The sequence below is a fragment of the Lynx rufus genome, unplaced genomic scaffold, assembly GCF_022079265.1.
Source record: "Lynx rufus isolate CCGP_SWC_20201006 ecotype Redwood Valley unplaced genomic scaffold, mLynRuf1.p SCAF_4, whole genome shotgun sequence".
Classification (NCBI taxonomy): domain Eukaryota; kingdom Metazoa; phylum Chordata; class Mammalia; order Carnivora; family Felidae; genus Lynx; species Lynx rufus.
Window position 1 is genome coordinate 78,085,238 of NW_025814856.1, and position 22,148 is coordinate 78,107,385.

Genomic DNA, 22,148 nt, shown 5'->3' on the forward strand with positions numbered 1-22,148 from the left:
GATGCTGAAATGAAATGTAGTTATTTTCTTTTTAGCAATCCAATTAGTTAAGATGTGACATACAATAATTTTTAATTTTTTAAGGAAAGTCCATAGTATTTTTCATAGTGACTGGTCCATCTTACATTCCCATCAATAGTGCATGAGGGCTCCAGTTCCTCCACACCCTCATCAACAGTTATTATCTTCTTTGGTTTTTTATTTATTTTTATTTATTATTTAATTAATTTATTTTTGAGACAGAATGAGAGTGGGGGAGAGGCAGAGAGAGAGGGAGACACAGAATCCAAAGCAGGCTTCAGGCTCTGAGCTGTCAGCACACAACTCCATGCAGGGCTTGAACTCACAAACTCAAGGTCATGACTTGAGCTGAAGTTGGACACTTAACCAACTGAGCCACCCAAGTGCCCCTATTTTCTTTGTTTTGATCATGGCCATCCTAACAGGTATGAGGTAATAACTCATTATGTTTGATTTGCACTTCCCATTTCCTAATGATTAGTGATATTGATCTTTTGACATGCTTGTTGACTGTATTATCTTCTTTGTAGAAATGTCTAGTCAAGTTCTTTACACATTTTGTTTTAATAGAGTTATTTGTTTTTTGTTGTTGTAGGAGTGTTTTGGTTTTTTTAAGTAAACTGTGCCTAATGTGGAGCTTCACATCTCAACCCCAAGATCTAGGGTTGCTTGCTTTACCAACTGAACGAGTTGGTTTTTAATCTCTTATTAGATAATATGGCTAGAAAGTATTTTCTCCATTCTGTATGTTGCCTTTTCTTTCTGTTGATTATTTGCTTTGTCACACAGAAGTTTGGAAGTTTAACATAGTTCCATCTGCATAGTTTTGCTGCTGATGACTGTAATTTTGATGTTATATCTACCAAATCCAATAATATGAAGCTTTCCCCCTATGTTTTCTTTTACAAGTTTTGTAACTTTAGGTCTTATATTTAGGGCTTTACTTCGTTTTGAATTTTTATATATGGTGTAAGGAAACGGTCCAGTTTCTTTCTTTTGCATATGGATATCCAGTTTTTTCAACATCATTGGTTTAAGAAACCATCCTTTCCCCATTGATCTCCCTTGTCAGAGATCATACAACTGTGTAGATGAAAATGTATTTCTGGGCTGTCTATTCTGTTCCACTTATTTATATGTTTGTCTTTGTGCTAGTACCATATTGGTTTTGATTGCTCTAGCTTTGTAATATGTTTTGAAGTCAAGAAGTCTGAGACCTCCAGTTCTGTTTCTCTTTCTAAAGATTGTTTGGGCTATTTGGGATCCCTTGAGATTCCTTATGAATTTTAAATGTTTTTTTTTCCATTTCTGCAAAAAATTTCTTTGGGATTTTGATAGTGATTGCATTGAAGCTGTAGGTTGCTTGGGTAGTATGGACATTTTAACAGTATTAAGTCTTCTAATCCAGGAACACCAGATAACTTTCTGCTTATTTGTGTCATCTTTAATTTCTTTCAGCATTGTTTCCCCTCCATGGTTAAGTTTGTCCTAAGTATTTTACTCTTTTTTTGGTGCTATTTTAAGTGGGATTATCATCATGATCTCTTCAGGTTGTTTATTGTTAGTGTGTAGAAATGTACCTGGTATTTGTGTGTTGGTTCTGTATTCTGCAACTTTGATGATTTCTTTTGGCAGGTTTTGTTATTACCTTTTTAAAAAAATTACTATATGTATATACATTTAATTTATATCTAAGTTAACATATAGGGTAATAATGATTTCAGGAATAGAATTTAGTGATTTATGACTTACATATAACACCCAGTGCTCATCCCAGCAAGTGGCCTCCTTGATGTTCCTTGCCCATTTAGCCCTTCCCCCCCACCCAGAACCCCTCCAGCAACCCTCAGTTTGTTCTCTGTATTTAAGAGTTTCTTATGGGGGCGCCTGGGTGGCGCAGTCGGTTGGGCGTCCGACTTCAGCCAGGTCACGATCTCGCGGTCCGTGAGTTCGAGCCCCGCGTCAGGCTCTGGGCTGATGGCTCAGAGCCTGGAGCCTGTTTCCGATTCTGTGTCTCCCTCTCTCTCTGCCCCTCCCCCGTTCATGCTCTGTCTCTCTCTGTCCCAAAAATAAATAAACGTTGAAAAAAAAAAATTAAAAAAAAAAAAAAGAGTTTCTTATGGTTTGTCTCCCTCCCTCTTTTTATATTATTTTTGCTTCCCTTGCTTTATGTTCATCTGTTTTGTATCTTAAATTCCACGTATGAGTGAGGTTGTATGGTACTTGTCTTTCTCTGACTGACTTATTTCGCTTAGTGTAATAGACGTTAGTTCTATCCATGTTGTTGCAAATAGCAAAATTTCATTTTTTTCATTGCCAAGTAATATTCCGTTGTGTGTGTGTGTGTGTGTGTGTGTGTGTGTGTGTGTGTGTACACACCACATCTTTATCCATTCATCAGTCAATGGACATTTGGGCTCTTTCCATACTTGGGCTATTGTTAAAGCACTGGTATAAACATTATGATGCCTGTGACCCTTCAATATTTATCTTTTGGATAAATACCTACTAGTACAGTTGCTCGGTCATAGGGTAGTTCTATTTTTAATTTTTTTGAGGAATCTCCATACTGTTTTCTGTAGGGCCTGCACCAGTTTGCATTCCCACCAGCAGTGCAAAAGAGTTCCTCTTTCTCCATATCCTCGCCAATATCTGTTGTTGCCCGAGCTGTTAATTTTAGCCATTCTGACAGGTGTGAGGTGGTCTCTCATTGTAGTTTTGATTTGTATTTCCCTGATGATGGGTGATGATGAGCATCTTTCCATGGTGTCTGTTAGCCATGTGGATGTCTTCTTTGGAAAAGTGTCTTTTCATGTCTTTTGCCCATTTCTTCAGTGGATTATTTGTTTTTTGGGTGTTTAATTTGATAAGTTCTTTATAGATTTTGGATACTAACCCTTTATCCCGTAGGTCACTTGCAAGTATCTTCTCTTATTCTGTCGGTTGCCTTTTAGTTTTGTTGGTGATTCCTTTGCATTGCAGAAGCTTTTTATCTTGATGAGGTCCCAGTAGTTGATTTTTACTTTTGTTTCCCTTGCCTCTTTGACCTGGCCCAGGTTAAAGAGGTTGTTGCCTGTTTTCTCCTCTAGGATTTTGATGGCTTCCTTTCTCACATTTAGGTCTTTCATCCATTTTTAGTGTATTTTTGTGTATGGTCTAAGAAAGTGGTCCAGTTTCACTTTTCTGCATGTCACTGTCCAGTTTTCCCAGCACCATTTGCTGAAGAGACTTTTTTCTGTTAGATATTCTTTCCTGCTTTGTCAAAGATTAGTTGACCATATGTTTGTGGGTCCATTTCTGGGTTCTCTGTTCTGTCCCATTTATCTATGTGACTGTTCTTGTGCCAGTACCATACTGTCTTGATTACGGCTTTGTAATACAACTTGACGTCCAGAATTGTGATGCCTCCAGCTTTGGTTTTCTTTTTCAGGATTGCTTTGACTGTTCAGGGTCTTTTCTGGTTTCATTCACATTTTAGGAATGTTTATTCTAGCTCTGTGAAGAATGCTGGTGTTTTTTGATAAGGATTGCATTGAATATGTAGATTGCTTTGGTCAGTATTGACGTTTTAACAATATTCTTCCAATCCATGAGCATGGAATGTTTTTCCTTCTTTTCTGTGTCTTCTTCAATGTCTTTCATAAGCTTTCTATAGTTTTCAGTGTATAGATTTTTCACTTCTTTGGTTAGGTTTATTCCTAGGTATTTTATAGTTTTGGGTGCAGCTGTAAATGGGATCAGTTCTTTGATTTCTCTTTCTGCTGCTTCATTACTGGTGTAAAGAAATGTAACCAATTGATTTTATATCCTGCAACTTTGCTGAATTCATGTATCAGTTCTAGTAGTTTTTTGGTGGCATTTTTTTGGGTTTTCCACATAGAGTATCATGTCATCTGTGAAGAGTGAGAGTTTGACTTCCATGCCAATTTGCATGTGTTTTATTTCTTTGTATTGTCTGGTTGCTGAGGCTAGGACTTCCAACACTGTGTTAAATAATAGTGGTGAGAGTGGACATCCTTGTTTTGTTCTTGACCTTAGGGGGAAAGCTCTCAGATTTTCCCCATTGAGGATGATCTTGGCAGTGGGTCTTTCATATATGGCTTTTATGATCTTGAGGTATGATCCTTCTATCCCTACTTTCTTGAGGGTTTTCATCAAGAAAGGATGCTGTATTTTGTCAGATGCTTTCTTTGCATCTACTGAGAGGATCATGTGGTTCTTATCCTTTCTTTTATTATTGTGATGTATCATAATGATTGATTTATGGATATTGAACCATTAATAGTTGGGTTTTTTTTTTAATGGACTCTTCAGGGTGTTATACATACAGGGTCATGTACATTCCACTTTTCTCTTGCCTCTCAAGGGAGAAGCTGCAAGTTGGAATTTTCCTCCCAGTTCTGAGCTGTGTTAGCTTCAGAGAAGAACTGGCATGATTGAAACGAAATGACTTTTTGTGCCATTTCAAGGCTTCTGTTCTTGGCTTTGATCTCATGTGTGGTACTGTGACTTCTTAACTGGTTTCTGGTACTGTACTTCTTAACTAGTAGAGGGCTTTTGGACCATATATTGCTATTAAGTCAGTGTTTTTGTGGGTGAGGAAGAGATGAGTCTTCCTATTCTACCATCTGATGTCACTGAATCTCTTGGTTTTTAAAAATAACACTGGCATGAGTTTTTCTATTCTTGCTTTTCTGCTTTTGGAAGAAGGAAATAGGCAAATATTTGCCTTAATCTTTAGTAGATACAAAGATGGGTAAGAAATACAAAATAAGAGCTAGATACTTGAAAAGTAATTTCATATAGTACATTACTTAATTTACTATTTCTGTTGACTAGAGAGGATTTAACCATGGCATGTTAATCTGATATTTTAAGGCAAGCATTATATTATTTCACTTTAATTTATATTTCTCTCTTTTATTTAACAACAGACACTAAAGATCTTCAAGGATCTGAATTTCAGTATTAATCGGTGTTTAAGTATATTGTTAAGATGCATGCTTTTGTGTATATGTACATGTCTGTGAGAAAAAAATGAATAATGAATATGAATGTTTGGATATTCATAGTCATATTGGTACTAATTTAAGTGACTATAAAAGAATTTAGGCATTTGTTTACATTTTGGGGGAGGGAAGGATACATAAATAACACCACAACTGAAGTCCATAGTAAAATATATATTTTCTTACAGTATAATTTATCTAAGACATAATAAACTTTATAATAAAACTTTTAAAGAGACCTGATTTTAAAAGATCTAATGAAATTGTTTTTTGGTAGAGTCTGAAAAGTTTTCAGTTATTTATTTTAGATTATATTTCTGTGAAAACAAATTTTTGCATTGAGAGGAGCCCTTTAACTATAGGAACATATATATCTTTTATGGAATCTCATTATTTCCTCAAAGTGAAGAAGAAATGAAATGGAAGTTTTTAGTAGCTCTTTAAATAGTTGTGTCAGCACAGCATACATTTATTAGCAAACAATTACTTTTTGTTAAGATTATAGTAAAATATTTCAGAATATTAAGAAAATGGAGTATGTCTAAGTTCTTTATTAAATTGTTACTGAATACTTGCCATATTCCATATTCCAGGTACTGTGTTAGGGATCGGATAGGATTCTGTTTATTAGAATGAACAGAACAGAATCAGGTACTAGTTAGCGAAATAACACATTAAGCAAACAATTGTATAAATGATCATTTATGGTTTTGTGATAGCTTACAAAAAGACTTTCAGGGTCTATGAAAATACGTAATGTGATCTCATTAAATGAATTTTAAAAAGCTTAGGTGTTACTGGTAAGTTGGCTCAGTGAAAGGGAGAAGTATGCAAAAAGAATGAAACATAGTTTTCAGGATCGATAGAAGTCCAGTATAGCTGGAGGGGGAAGAGCATTTCATAATGTGGTTAGAGTGCCTAGAAGAGATTTATGTGCTATTTTACAGATTTTAAACTTTTATTTTAAGCCCAAGTGACATGATTCATACTTGGAGGTTTTTAAATTTTTTTTACAGATTTTTAGAAATTTATTTATTTTGAAAGAGAGAGTGCGAGCAGGGAATGGCGGGGGGGGGAGGGAGGGAGAGAGAGGGAGGGAAGGAGGGGGAGGGAATCCCAAGCAGGTTATGCAGGGTCAGTGCAGAGCCTGACATGGGCCTCAAACTCATGAACCATGAAGTCATAACTTGAGCCAAAATCGGTTGCTTATCCAACTGGGTCACCCAGGTGCCCCTCATATATGGTTTTTAATTTTGATCTTAATTGCACCGTGGGGTATAGATTAGAGGGAGCCAACTCTAGTGAAAGGTGGCCTGTTGCCTGAATTCAGAAGGATATAATGAGGGTTGTATTAGTTTCCTAGGACCGCTGTAATAAAGTTCCACAAACTGAATGGCTTAACAACAACAACAACAACAAAAATTGGTTTTCTCACACCTGGGGGCTAGAAGTCTGGTATCGTGATGTTTGGCAGAGTTGGTTCCATCTGAGAGCCGTTGGGGAAGGACCTCTTTTTGTTCCAGGCCTCTCATTTTGGCATATAAATGGCCGTCCTCTTCCTGTGTCTTCAGATCATCTTCCATCTGTGTCTTCCTGTGTTCAGATATCCTCTTCTTATAAAGATACCAGTTGTATTGGATGAGGGTCCATCCTAATGACCCCATTTAACTTAATTCTTTAAATGCATTATCTCCCAGTATGGTCACATTCTGAGGTATGGGATGCTTAGGACTCCAGCATAAGAATTTTATGGAGAAATAATTCAGCCTGTAACAATGATTAACGTTGATGGTGGTGAAGATGGAGAGAAATGGGCTGACTTGAGAATTATTTAGGTGATAAAACTGGTACATCTTAGTAATAGATTAGAAATGGTAAGATGACACCAAATGTTCTGGTTTGACAAGGGTTCTGAGAGATAGGAGTGATTTCATTTAGGAGCATAAACTGAGAAACATATTTAAGAGGAAAGATGATGAGCTCTGTATTCAGGTGTTCATGTGATATCCAAATGAAGATGTCAGGTAGGCAATTTATATGTGGAACTGAAGCTCAGAAGAGAGACCTGGGCTAGAGACATAAATTTGAGAGACATCAGCTCATACATGGCAATCAAAGCCATGGTAATGGATGAAAATGGCTGCAGAGAGAAAAGACCTGTACCTAGACCAGAGTCCACAGAAGATTCACCTTATAAAATTCATATAGAACCCTATTTTCCTAAGTGGTATAAGCAGTGCAACATGGAAAAAGATAGTTATAATTTCTACCCATGCGTTTAAAAGATCTTATCCTTTAAACGGTTTCATATATTTTATATCATATATATCTTAATACTGTAGTACTGGTGTAATTTTAAATAAGGAAACATATTTTCCAGCACGTATCAAAAAATATTTTCCATTCAGTGAATTTGGGAAACACAGTAGCAGAGGAGGCAATAAGGAGTATCTTAGATGAAACCAAAGAGAATATGGCAGCAGAAACCAAGGGACCAGTTTTAAGGAAAGGACGATTCATAGTAGATATATTTGAAATTTTAAATGCCAGTAAACTATGCATTCTCAATGAGGGCAATATTGATCCCAAGAGGAAGAAATAGTTCTGTTTTGTTTTGTTTTGTTTTGTTTTGTTTTATGGGGAATGGGGAGGCACAAAAAAACCTTAGATACCATAATGGCCTCTAGAGTTCAACCCTGCCCTACAAAATCTTATTCCTTAGTATTTAATTTCTCTTATTAGTGAGTAACTAAATTAAATTTAATTTAATAAGTACATTATACTTATATAAGCATAATATATGCATTATATATTTGTATACAGTTATTTAGCTTTCTCCTTGGAGGATGATAAAGAAAAAAAGTTGAGAAACACTGCAATAAACTGTATAGAAAGGGCTTTTAAAACCCTTTTTCACTGTAGTTTGGTGATACTCTCTAGGGCAGAGTGTGGGATTTGAGTTTGAAGAGGAACTTGCAATTTTTTGCTGTATGTATTTCAGTATTGAATATTTTACACCAAGAATTTATTCTTCTGTTGAGAATGAGTCAGATTATCTAATTACCCCTCCAAAACATTAAAAAGAATGAAGAAGTCACCATATTTAATCCTTTCACCCAGAGATCATCTCTGTTAACATTTTGTATATAGTCTTTCTGTTTAACTGTATATTTTATGTCAGGTCCTATCTGTTCATCTTCAAAAGGTATCTGAAATCTGACTACTTTTCACTGTCTCCCACTACTACTTTAGTCTAATCCCCTATTTGTAAAAACAAAAAGATTGTACCAAGAATATTGTTATTTTTCTCTGAACAATGTGCGTATAAAAGCCAACATTTTGACTTCAACTGAAATTGTTTTGTTTGTGTAGGCTTTCTCATTTTGCTGTGTGGTGTTCATCTTGAAGTCCCTGTTGAATTTGTGTCTGTCTTTCGTAATCGACGCAGTAAATATTTCTCCCTGAAGGCTATTTTCCAGTAGAAGAATTTTTTTTTCTTTGCCTTGTATTTGCTTCACGACAATCCCTCTGCTTTGAATCCAGAAGATGATTAAGAACTAATTTAAACTTCATATATATTTGGTTTCTTTGATCAAGTCTGTAGGTTTTCTTATTCACAACATGATCACTCTACAGAGATCTCTGGCTCAGAATTTTTGCTAAATCTTTTACTTTCTCTTCTTTTTTGATCTTAATGCCCTCTGCTTCCTTCTGACCTTCTCTCAGTAAGCACACCAACTTGTGAACTCTGCATGTGCACTGATCATCACTCTGTTTTTGTCTCAAAGATTGAGTTGGATTGTATCTTTTTTTTTCCTCAGACTTATCTCTCAACTTTTGTTTTATATTCTACATCTTACCCTCTTCTAGAACATTCTCTGACTTCTCCCATGGCAGCCTTTCTTGGCTACTTCTTCAAGGCCCTATCATTTAAAACCAAAATTAAAATGAAATCCTTCGTTCTGTATCTCCATCTAAGTATTTTTTTTTCCTTTCATGCCTGGGTTTAGTAAGCTACTTTGTGTGTCTACTTTCTTATTTCTATTTCGCTCAAACCCACTGAAATCAAGGGGCACCTGGGTGGCTCAGTTGGTTAAGCTTCCGACTTCAGCTCAGGTCATGATCTTCTGGTTCGTGAGTTCGAGCCCCTCATTGGGCTCTGTGCTACCAGCTCAGAGCCTGGAACCTATTTCTGATTCTGTGTCTCCCTCTTTCTCTGCCCCTCCCCCTGCTCTGTCTCTCTCCCAAAAATAAATAAACATAAAAATTTTTTTTAATAAAAATAAAGCAAACAAACACTGAAATCAAGCTTCTGCATTCAAACAGTTCTTCCTAAATTCATTCTGGTGACCCAACTACTAAGTCCTTCTTCTCAGTTCACTCCTCCAAGGTAATAACTGCTTCTTCTGCTTAATGCTTTCCTCCTTCACAGATACTGTATCTCTTCAGAATCCTTCACTGACTCTTCTTCCTGCACCTACCCCTCCTTTTGAAATGTTTTATTTGTAAAATTTCAAGCATACACCAAAGTAGAGACCAAAGTACAGGACAGTGACTGGCAAATCATCCAGCTTCAGCAATTACTAACTTGTGACCAGTCTTTTTTTTTTTTTTTTTTTTTTTTGGTAACTGTATGCACCTACTCTTTTCTCTCCATTATGGATTATTTGTTCTGCCAGCCTTCAAATAATATTGTTCTTCTGGGTCCTGTCCTCAACATTTTTTCCTTCTATGCTACCTGCAATCAGTAGAAAAGCTCACACATGCTAACAGTTTCTACAACCTCCAAATGCGGATAACACCTAAATCTGTTTCCTCAGCTTAGATCTTGTTCTTAAGCAAGAGATTCTTTACTAGCTTACATAGTCTTCCTGTGGATGCTCCACAGGTTCTAGAAGCAGAAATCTAAATGAGCTAATCTTTCTTTGCCCACCTGCTGCCCCTTCTAAAATTCCATTTTGTTTGATCAATCTCCCATCTTCCTAGTCCTCTAGAAATATATCTAGTTCTAGTCCTTCATAAACATACTTGATTGCTCATCAAGCCCCATCACTTTTCCTGCTGCCATGGTAAACTCCCTTTCACCCGTATTTTTTCAGCAAATTCATAACTGATCTTCCCTGCAGGCTTGCCACCATCCCACATACTGTTCATTATTATCAGAGTGATTTACCTAAAACACAAGTTTAATCATGGTATGCTTTCATTAAAATCCTTAAATATTTCACTGGTATCTATATGATAAGTTAAGACACTTCTTGATCTGATTCTTATCTTACTTTCTATCCTTACCACTTCCATTTATCCTGAATGCTCAAAATGCATTCAGAGAATGGAGAATGCTTTTCATGGGGTGCCTGACTGGCTCAGTTGGAAGAGCATGGGACTCTTGATCTCACGGTTGTGAGTTTGAGCCCCATCCTGGGTATAGAGATTACTTAAAAATTTTTAAATCTTCAAAGAAAATTCTTTTCACATCTTTATGCTCTGTGCATCCTTCTTTCTGGAATGCTCTCTTCTCATCTCTTCTTGCCATCTATATGGTGAATTCCAATCTTCCTTGGAGTCTAGTCCAAGATATCCTGACTCTTCATTAAAGTAAATTCTATAAATTGTTATTTTGCCTGTTGCTTACATAGCTTATAAGCTCAGAAAGATGAAGGACCTGCCCAAGGTTACAGAGCCAATAAATGGCATACCTTGGTATAAATCAAGGTTATTGTATTTCAGAGCCCATACCCTTTTACTACAACTAATGCGAGAACATTTGTTTGAAGGTTTAGACTTTATAACTGTGTGCAATAAGATTCTATCAAATACATTTTAGCAAGAAAATCCATGGTAGGTTCCATGTTATAAAGTGAATAATATCTGCTTTGAAATCAGTTTTGTTCAAGTATTGTCATTCTAAGTTTCTCTCTGTATATTTATTTAATGAGGTCAAAATTAATGACAAAAGCAGTCAAAGACCAAGCTGTAATTATAAATAACAGATTCATCCAAGTATAAAATATTTTAGAATTCCTGTATATTATGTGTGTGTGTGTGTGTGTGTGTATATATATATATATATATATATATATATATATTTAATTTTTTTTAAAGTAGGTTCCATGCCCATCATGGGGCTTGAACTCATGAACCTGAGATTAAGAGTCGCATGCATCATTGACTGAGATGGCCAGGCACCCTTTTATTATTTATGTTTTTAAAATGCATCTGAATTTTGTTTTATTTTCAGCTTATTGGTCTCAGCCAAAGATCTGTCATTCTTTTTGAAATTTGAGAATTGTAATATTATTTCTATTTATAACTAAGAAATAGGCCAAGAGTTGTTTTAAGTTGCAAACATTTCCCAAAATTGATCTGATAACATGATTCATTAAAATTAATGAAAGTGCTATGGTCTGAATGTTTGTGTACCCCTAAAAGTCATATTTGAAATCCTACCCCTCTGGTGATTCTCTTAGCAGGGGGTGCCTTTAGGGGGTGATTAGGTCATGAGGGTAGATAGAGCCTTCATAGTAAAAGAAACCCCAGAGAGTTAGCTCCTCTCTTCTACCATGTCAGGTTACAGTGAAAACATAGCCATTTGTAAGGAACAAGGTCTTCACTTTGACACCAAATCTGCCAGGACTTTGATCTTGGACTTCCCGCCTCTAGAACTGTGAGAAAAACATTTGTGGTGTTTGTAAGTCACCCCATTTATGGTATTTTTGTTACAGCAGCCCAAATGGGTGAAAAAAGTAAGATGGTATTGGATGTAGGTTGTAAATAGGTTAATATCAAATACCTTTCAGTGGCAGTCTAGTAGAATTAATTTTGTTTCAACATACTTAGGAGCAATTATGTAACATGCTAATTCGATTTGAAAGTGTAAATAAAATGATTTAAAAATTTTTTTTAATGTTTATTTTTGAAAGAGAGAGAGGCAGACTACAAGTGGGGGGAGGGGCAGAGAGAGAGGGAGAGACAGAATTGGAAGCAGGTTCCAGTCTCTGAGCTGTCAGCACAGAGCCCAGAACAGGGCTTGAACCCACGAACCGTGAGATCATGACCTGAGCCCAAGTCAGACGTTTAACTGACTGAGCCACCCAGACTCCCCAATAAAATGATTTTTTATGTATCTTTATATTTTCCTATTTTTTGCAGGTAGTTATATTTTTAATATATTGTGGCTTTGACAATAAAATTGTTGATAATTCTTTGATAAATAAAATTAACATCTCTTTATGTTTTGGCAGAATTGTATAATATATGTGTATATATGTACATCATATACATATACAGAAGTATATATACACATATCTACAAATCTCTTTGTTGTAATATCCTATCCTCAAACCTACATTTTCATTATTATCTCCTACAATTTTCCCATCCTTCTGAATCCACCTCATCTTCTTTCATCTTTTTTAAGCACTTTTCTTGTCCTTTATTGTTCCAACAATTGCTAATGCTTTTTAGTATACATCTTTGGTAACTGACTCTAGGTTTTAGTATGACAAGTCCTAAGAATTGACTGATTAATTGATTGATTGATTTTTTTTCCCCCAACAGTCGTATAAGTGTTGTCCAGGGAAACAGAATCAATAAGAGATACACACACACACACACACACACACACACACACACACACACACACACTCTCACACTGACACACTCAAACACACACAGAAAGAGAAAGATTCATTATAAAGACATGACTAACACCATTTTGGAGGCTGGTAAGTCCTAACATCTCAGTCAGTAAGCTGAAGACCCAGGAGAACTGATGGTGTAGGTCCACTCTGAATCCAAAGGCTTAAGACTGAGGAGAGCCAATAGTATAGTTCTGGCCCAAAGGTCTGCAGGCTCAAGACCCAGGAAGAGCCACTCTTTCAGTTTGAGTCATAAAGCAGGAAAAAAGAAAAAAGAAAAAAAAAACCCTGATATTCCACCTTGAAGAAAGACAGAAGGAATTCTGTCTTAGCCTTTTCTCATCTCCTCAGGCCTTCCAACTGTTTGGATGAGGCCCACCCACATTAGAGAGGGCATTCACTGAGTCTACGCATTCAACTGTTAAATTCATCCAGAAACACCCTGAAAGACAACCAGAATTATGTTGACCAAGTACCTAGGGTACCCAGTAGCCAGTCAAGGTGACTCATAAAATTAACCACCACAACAATAGTAGATACTATTATGTGGCAGTCACTGGAGATACTAAAGAGATATATTAGTTATTTTGATTATGTGTTACAAATAGAGTTAGCAATATTTACAGGTATTCATATAATGCCTACTATGCCAGGGACTATTTTAAGCACTTCATTGTAATTAACCCATTTAATATTCATGATAAAGGTATGAAATGGGTTTCCATTTTGTCGATGAGGATACTGACGTATAGAGAAAGTAAGTAACTTATCCACAGTCACAGTCAGTGTTAGAGTCACGATTTTAACCTCATTATTCTGGCTCCAGAGTTCCTCTTCTTAATCACTACTCTGTTCCTTTACTTACATAGTGAAATCTCTTATGATGGGGAATATGGGATGCTATAGAAGTTTATAACAGAGTGTGTCAAACCTAGGGGAACCAAGAGATGAGATACCTAAACTGAACTCTGAAGAAGGTGCAGGTTTTAAAAGGTGATAACTAAGAGAGACTGAAAAAGAGCCTTCAAGAACCTGAAAGAATTTGAGTATGGTTGAATCTTTGACCTCAGTGGTGTGAAACAAGAAATAGGCTGAGAAAACCCAAGTCATAATGGCTTTGTAAGTCAAGTTAAGGGAGAATAATACTTTTAATGTATCAAACAGACCTTAGATCAAATCTCGGTTCTGCTACTTTCTGTTTCATTGTAAGCAGGTCACCATATCTTTTTGAGCTTTTGTTTTCTCTCTGGAAAGGGACTAAGATAGCCTTCTTATGAGACTTTCAATAAATATTTCAATATCACTCTTTCAGTAAATATTTATTGTGTGTCTTTTATGTCTGGGTGACATTCTCAGTGCCGAAATTGTAATGGTAAAACAGACAAAAAGGCTGTGTCAAGGAGTTAGAATTTTCTTGTTTATTTTACAATTCTCTAAGGCCTTGAAAATGTTCTGCTCTTTCTAGAAATCGGTTTCAATAATTCTAAGATTATTTCCCTCAAAGGAATTTATGGTTAATTGTAGCAATGACAACATATCTGAAAGAAATACAAGAGAAGTCTAGGGGAGATAAAAGCAAGCAAAAATAATCCGCAGAACAAATACAGAAAACAAAGGAAATACAAAGAAAGCATAAAATGAAATGATAAAAGCAAGAACAACCTATTAGGTAAACATACTTGGTTTATATTTTATTACTAAAAAACAAAAATTATATTTAACAATAAAATACATGTTATTTATAAGAGCCACATCAAAAGCTAACAGCATAGAATAAAAACAAATTGAGAAATATTTCTCAAGTGAAAGCAATAGTGACAGTATTAACTTCAGGTAAAACAAAACAAACAGTGGAATACAGAATAAAAGGGTCACACAAATTTTCCATTACTAGTCTCTTCAACAAACCATGCGGAGAAAAACTGGATATCCATGTGCAAAAGAAAAAAAATGGGACCTTGACCTTTGACCATATACAAAAATTAATTCAAAATGAATTAAAGTCCTAAATGTAAAACCTAAATAAAACCCCTGAAAGAAAACATAGGGGGGAAGCTTCGTCAAATTGGATTTGGCAATGATTTTGTGCATAAGACACCCAAATCACAGGCAGCAAAAGCAAAAATAGACCAGTGGGACTATATCACACTTCAAAACTTGTGTGACAAAGGAAACAATCAACAGAGTGAAAATGCAACATCCAGAATAGGAGAAAATACTTGTAAGCCATATATCAGATAAGGGATTGATGTCCAGAATATATAAAGAATTCCCACAACTGCACAACAACAAAACTCTGTTTAAAAAATGTGTAAAGGACTTGAATAGACATTCTCCAAAGATTGCATACAAATAGCCAACAAGCATATAAAAAGATGTTCTGCATCACTGATCATCAGGAAATGCAAATCAAAATAATGAGATATCATATTGTACTCATTAGAAAACAGTATTAATGAGGATGTGGAGAAATTGGAACCCCTGTGCACCATTGATGGAAATGTAAAATGGTACAGCTGCTGAGAAAAATAGTACGGAAAGTTCCTCAGAAATTTAAAAATAGAATTACCATATAATCTAGCAATCTGACTTCTGAAAAATGTATATCCAGAAAAACTGAAAACAGGATCTTGAAGAGGTATCTGCTCACCTGTGTTCATTGCAGCCTTATTCATAATAGCCAAGTGATAGAAGCAATCTTAGTGTCCATCCACGGATGAATAAAGAGAATCTCTGTCACACACACACACACACACACACACACACACACACACACACACTCACACGAATATTATTCAGCCTTAAAAAAGAAGGAAGCCCTGTCACATGCTACAACATGGATAAAACTTGAGGACATTATGTAAATAAAACAATCATAAAAGACCCATGATTCCACTTAATATGAGGTATATTAAAGTAGTTGTATGCTTAGAAAATTAAAGTCGATTGTTGGTTGCTAGGGGCTGGGGGTAGAGAGGAAAGGGGAATTCAATCGGTATAGCATTTCAGTTTGGCAAGATGAAAAAGTTCTAGATGCAGTTATTACTGCTCTACACTTAAAAATAGTTAAGAGTAAATCTGTTTTTTACCACAATTTTATGTATTGTTTTCTATGAATTTTTAAAAAATGAGGACTGGGAATTAAGTATTTTAACAAATTAAAGGGTATTAATTGCCTTGAATTCACTTAGCTAAATTATTCTGTAGATGTCCTTATTAGAGACATTGAGCTATTAATAGATTTCCTAATATTAAATGGTGCATTGCAGACCTCAATCCACTTATTTAGATAATTCAAATAATTGTTTTAATATATTGAAATCAATTTGCTTTCATATCTGAGAATTTCATATTTGTATTTAAAAGAAATTTTTTTAATGTTTATTTGAGAGAGAGGCAGAGTATGAGTAAGGGAGGAGCAGAGAGAGAGGGAGACACAGAATCCAAAGGAGGCTCCTGGCTCTGAGCTGTCAGCACAGAGCCCAAAACGGGGCTCGAACTCATAAACTGTGAAATCATGACCTGAGCCGAAGTCGGATACTTAACTGACTGACCCACCCAGGCACCCCTTGTATTTGTATTCTTAAGTAAGATTGACCTAAATTTTCTTTCCTGGGGGTACGTATATGTGTGTAGAAGTAGATCTATAATCATCAGATTTTCTTTAGAGGAAAAGCTTTCAGTTTTTCACCATTTTGCTATTCTGTCTGGGCTTTTCATATTTGGCCTTTATTATGTTGAGGTAATTTTCTGTTCCTAGGTTTTTTAGTGATTTTTATCATGAAAGACTATTGAATTTTGTCACATGTTTTAGTGTGCATCAGTTGAGATGATCACATGCCTATGTCCTTCATTCTGTTTATGTCTTGTGTTATAAAAGTTTTTTTCATATAAAAACATTTACTTTAAAGTGCATAATATACAATACACATACTACATAATATACATATTACATAAAATCTTGGGAATCTGAATATATTTTCTGATCATTATGTAAGAAATGAACAATTAGTTGATTTGCTTTTTTTATGATACACAGTACACAGTTGAATTCAAAGCAAATTCACATTAAAAAAGAAACCAATATTGAACACCGAAATGTATGTAGGTACAAAAGTGAGAAATCAGTACTTTTCATTTGGTAACTTTTTTTAAGTTTATATCTTTGCAAACTGGAATTTTGTTGCAAGTACAAAACTAAAATAGAATTAAAGAGTTTTCTCATTTTGTAGGACATATTTGAATATTAGGTATATTTTATTTTTGTTATTAGGGCTAACCATATGAATTGCATTTTTGTACTTCGGAATTAGAATATTGGCAACTTGATATACACCACATCTATAGAAATACCTTAAAAGTACTTGGCGAAATTTCTAGAAGTGTGATCTGTTTTAAGAGTATTAAAGTATTTTGTCTCATTTTAACAAATTATACTTGAACTAATGTTTCTCTTTTTAGTAATTATTTTCTAAAACATTTATTCAAAGTTGAGTGAAGTATTGTGCTGAGTAGTAGTAATTCCTGTGACTTAAAAAAACTTTTTTTAACTATCTATCTATACGTTAGGCAGTACTCTCTTGTAATTGGTGAATCCTTTTCTGGGAGGAGGGGTCATTCCTGGTCTAAGCTTGCTTTCTTCATCATTTTGTTATGGTCACACAGTTATCTTCTATATCTATAAGGAAGATGGTAATATAATTGTAATAATAACTAAATTCATTGTGGGCTTATTATATGTCAGGGACTGTCCCAGCACTTTACTTTTATAAACTTTTTTAACCCTTATTATAATAATACTGCAATGAAATGTAGGTACTGTTGTCATCACCATTTGGCAGCAGATAGAAGGAGGCTCAGAATGATGAAACTTGCCCAGGCTCATATAGCCGGTAAGTAGCAGAGAAGGATGATGGCTCACTACTTGAACATGAGACATGATTTGAGTCAGATATATGTTCCTGTTTAGTTACCTACTAATGCCATTGTTTGATAGTTAGATGGTTTAGAAAATTCCACTTAAATACATTTGGAATAAAAAATACATTTGGAATAAATGTTTAATGTCATATCTTCTTATCCATTACAATATTTTTTAAGTTTATTTATTTTGAGAGACAGAGAGAGCAGAGGAGGGGCAGAGAGAGAGGGAGAGAGAGAATCCCAGGCAGGCTCCATGCTGTCAGCACAGAGCCCCATGTGGGGCTCGAACTCACGGACCGTGAGATCATGACCTGAGTGAAACCAAGAGTCAGATGCTTAACTGACTGAACCACCCAGGCCCCGCTCCATTACAATTTTTAATAATTAATGAATACATCCCTTTTTTTGGGTCACAGGATGGACAATCTGAAATTTTGTACACTTTTTGGAATTCAGTTACTCAAGCACTTTCTTCTCAGTTTCGCGTGGCAACAGATTGTAAGTATGCTATTTATTGTACAATTTCATTTCAGCATTTTCCACTTCAAAATTTAATGTCTAGAAGTTTTGCTTTATTGGTTTATAAAACACATGTTTGTAAAACTCATTGACTAATTGTCATTTCTTATGCTAGCCATATATTCAGATTTATAAGCAATAAGTTAATTTCTTAATATTTTTATAATTAGTATGTGGATTAAAATTCTCCAGAAGAATGAGTGAATTTTCCATAATTCAAACAAAGAGGAACTCTGAAGTTTTCCTGTATAAAGGGTATAAAGCAATTAATGTTGAAGAATTTATTTGATGCTTATAGAATTATCTTCTGACTAAAAGATACCAAAATGCTAAGACTTCATAGTTATTTTATTATTTGATGAGTGAACAGATGAAATACCTTCATCATGAATTTAAAGTTGGTTATTCAAACATGATCCCCAAAATTTGTTTATTATTTATTTATTTATATTTTTTGATCATGAAATAATGGCACTGCCTAATCACTGAATGTAAAAAGGGTTTTGGAGTTTCTGTGTAAATTTTTATTTACAAATGTTATGAAAGTACCTAGTAGATGTTAACATTGTTTAGTCACCGGCAAGCCAGAGTTGAATAAACCACACTGCTTTGGTTCTCTACTTCTGTTTCTGAGGAACTATGCGGCAAGGCAGTCACCACAGGGGAGGTCTTCATTCGTGTGTGCCCAAGTAGAACTTAACGCAAAGCGTGTATTTAGGACTGATTGACTCCATTTACTTTTACAAATTACACTATTCAGAGAATGCTGTGTGTCTCCCTGTGTTAGGTATCTATTTTGGTCAACTTTTTTGAGATATAATTTATATACAATAAAAGTCACCAATTGTAAGAAAATTCTATGCATTTTGACAGTCGTTTCTATCCTTTTACCCACCACGACAATTAAGATACGAAACACTTCCATCACCCCCCAAGTTTCCCTCATGTACTTTTGTAATCACCTAACTCCCACCTCTTGGCTCCAGGCAACTGATGATCAGCTGTCTGTCAGTAAAAGCTTTTCCTAAACTTTTGTAAAACTAGTATCATATAGGCTATGTTCTTTCATATCAACATAATTATTGTAAGATTCATCCATGTTGCACATATCAATAGTTCGTTTTTATTGCTAATTAATATTACGGTATATATATTATAGAACTATTTGTTTATCCATTCCCCAATTGGGAGACAACTAGATTGTTGCAGTTTGGGGTTATTATGAATAAAGCTACTGCTATTGTTCACGTAGAAGGTTTTTGTAGACCTATGTCTTCATTCTTGGGTAAATATATGAGTGTAATTGTCTGATCATTTTATAAGTATATGTTTAACTTTGTAAATGACTGCTAAGCTATTTTCCAGTATGGATGTACCATTTTACATTCCCATCAACAATGTTTGGTAATTCCAGTTGCTCTATATCCTTATCAATCCATGATATTATCAGTCATTTTTTATATTGGTCATCCTTTTGAATGCATAGTGGATTTTCATTGTGGTTTTAACTTCCACTAGCTTAAAGACTTAATGATGACCATATTTTCACATGCTCATTAGGTATCTGTATAGCTTCTTTGCTCACGTGTTTGTCAAAATTATTGGCTTTTAGAAAAATGTTGGATTTTTATTTTTTAGTTATTGCTTATTCTCTTATTAAGTGTTAAGAGAGCTTTATATATTCTAGATTCAAAGTCCTTTCTCAGATGTATATTTTGCAAATATATTTCCTTTGTGATTTGCCTTTTCATTTTCTTAACAGTGTCTTCCACATGATAAAAGTTAATTTTGATAAAGTCCAAGTTATCCATTTTTCTTTTATAATTTCTGGGGTTTTTGTTTTGTTTTGTTTTATTTCTTGACTTAAGAAATCTTTGTCTAACCCAAGACCAGAAGTACTTGCCCCTGTATTTTTGTCTGGAAAGTTTACTAAGTTCTTTTGAAGTTAATTTTTTGCATATGGTATGAGATAAGGGTAAAGGGTATTTCTTTGAATATAGATCGGGAAGATCATATTCTGCCTACTGACTGACCTGGCACTCTTGCAGAAAAATCACGTGGTTATATATGTGTAAGACTATTTCTGGAGTCTGGTTTTTCCTTTTTTTTTTTTTTTTTTTTTTTGGTATATCTGTGTTTGTAATCACTAATGTGTAATTTTTTCTATTTTATCTAATTTATCAAAGTAATTTTTGTTACTCTAGGCCCTTTGCATTTTTATATATATTTCAGAATCAAGCTGTTGTTCCTCTAAAAATGTTTCCTGAGATTTTGAGTAGGATTACATAATGAATCTACAGATCATTTTGTGATGAATTCATGTCTTTTGATCCATGAGTGTGATATATCTTCCCATTGATCTAGGTCTTTTATATTTTCTCTTTATCAATGCTATATAGTTTTTAGTGTGCTTGTCTAGCACATCTTTTCTTAAACATATCACTATTTCATACATTTTGATGCTATTGTAAATTGTGTTTTTAAAAGCTTACTTTCAACTGTTGATTATTAGAATATAGAAATACAATTTGATAAAAATAAGTGTAAGTATTTGGGTGTGTTTAATATTGATCCTTAGTTTTCTTAATGTCTTTTTCTAGTGTGGGTATCAGGGTAATGCTAACCTCAGAGAATAAGTTAAGAAGTATTTCATCCTCTTGAGTTTTCTCAAGCAGTTTATGTAAAATTGGCATTATTTCTTCTTTAAATGTTTGGTAGAATTTACCAAGGAAGTCATCTGGGTCTGGAATTTTCTTTGTAGGAAGGTTTTAAGTACAAATTCAACTTCTTTCTTAGATAAGGGATTATTCCATTTATTTCTTCTTGAGTAAGCTTTGGTAGTTTATATCTTTTCAGAGAACTTTCCAGTTCATTGAAGTTTTCTAATTTATTGGCATAAAGTTGCATATAATGCTTCTTTATTACCCTTTGAATATATGTGCAATCTGATGTGATGTTCAGTACCTCATCCCTGATACCATTAGTTTCTTCTTTTTTTCCTAATAATTACATCTAGAGGTTTATTGATTTTATTTATCTTCTCAGAAACCAACATTCGGTTTCATTGATTTTTCTGTTTTCTATTTTCACTTTCACTGATTTCTGCTCTTGTTTTTACTATTTATATTTGCTTTGCTTTGGATTTGATTTTCTCATTTTCTTGTTTATTAAGGTTAAGTTTAGATTATTGATTCAAACCTTCCTTTTCTAATTTGAGTGTTTATGCTGCATATTTCTCCATAAGCAGTATTTTAGCTGCCTGCCACCTTATTATCTTTCTAAACACAGAAAAGTTAAGAGTAGTGAAGAAGCATCTATATATCTATACCTTTGATTCAGTAATTGTTAACAGTTTATCCACTAAATGAGCATTTTGAGGCTGACATGTTTGTTTGAATTTTAAAATTTATGAATTATTTTAGGAGGTGGTTTTTTCAAATAATCAGATGTATTATTATCTAAATGTAGCCTTTCAATAGTTTCTCATACCATGTATGAAAGTAGTGGGTTTTTATGAAAACAATTATCACCATGAAGTTTTCTTTAATATTTAACTTTTCACATTATAAGCTGCTTATGTTTAATGGAATACATTTACTAATATAGCAGTAAGAAAATGCAAAGGTATAAATATACCTACAAAATAGGTAAGCATAATTACAAAATTCATGAAAACCTCAGTTTTTAGGTAAAATCAAAGAAAAAAAATGTAAAAAGCTGTTGCAAGGTATGTTTTTTGGCATTTATTAAAAGTGTACTTAGTCACCTAAAAATGTTTTGAAGTCTTAGCGTTGTTATAGTCAGTATTTTATTTCTGTAGTGCATAAATTCAGTTTCTATTTTGAATATTTCTTCTCTCAGTGACTGGAATTTATCAAAGAAAATAGCCTTTAGCATACTTGACAGATTTCAAACCTTCAACCAATTGCACCTTCCAATATTGTTTATTATTGGTTGATTTAGCGTATTTTTGGTAGAAATGGTATAAGGTAAACTTTATTCCAATAAATCACATTAGATATTAAGAGTAGAGGTT

General features: G+C 34.4%; 1 protein-coding gene across 3 annotated transcripts in view; it reads left to right on the forward strand.

Moving 5' to 3' along the window:
- COG5 (component of oligomeric golgi complex 5) overlaps positions 1-22,148 on the forward strand; it is a 322,331-nt gene that overhangs the window by 204,436 nt on the left and 95,747 nt on the right. For all 3 annotated transcript variants that reach the window (XM_047095454.1, XM_047095453.1, XM_047095455.1), the window contains exon 11: positions 18,010-18,091. In XM_047095454.1, the coding sequence (XP_046951410.1) occupies positions 18,010-18,091 (82 nt within the window). The remainder of the gene's footprint in view (positions 1-18,009; positions 18,092-22,148) is intronic.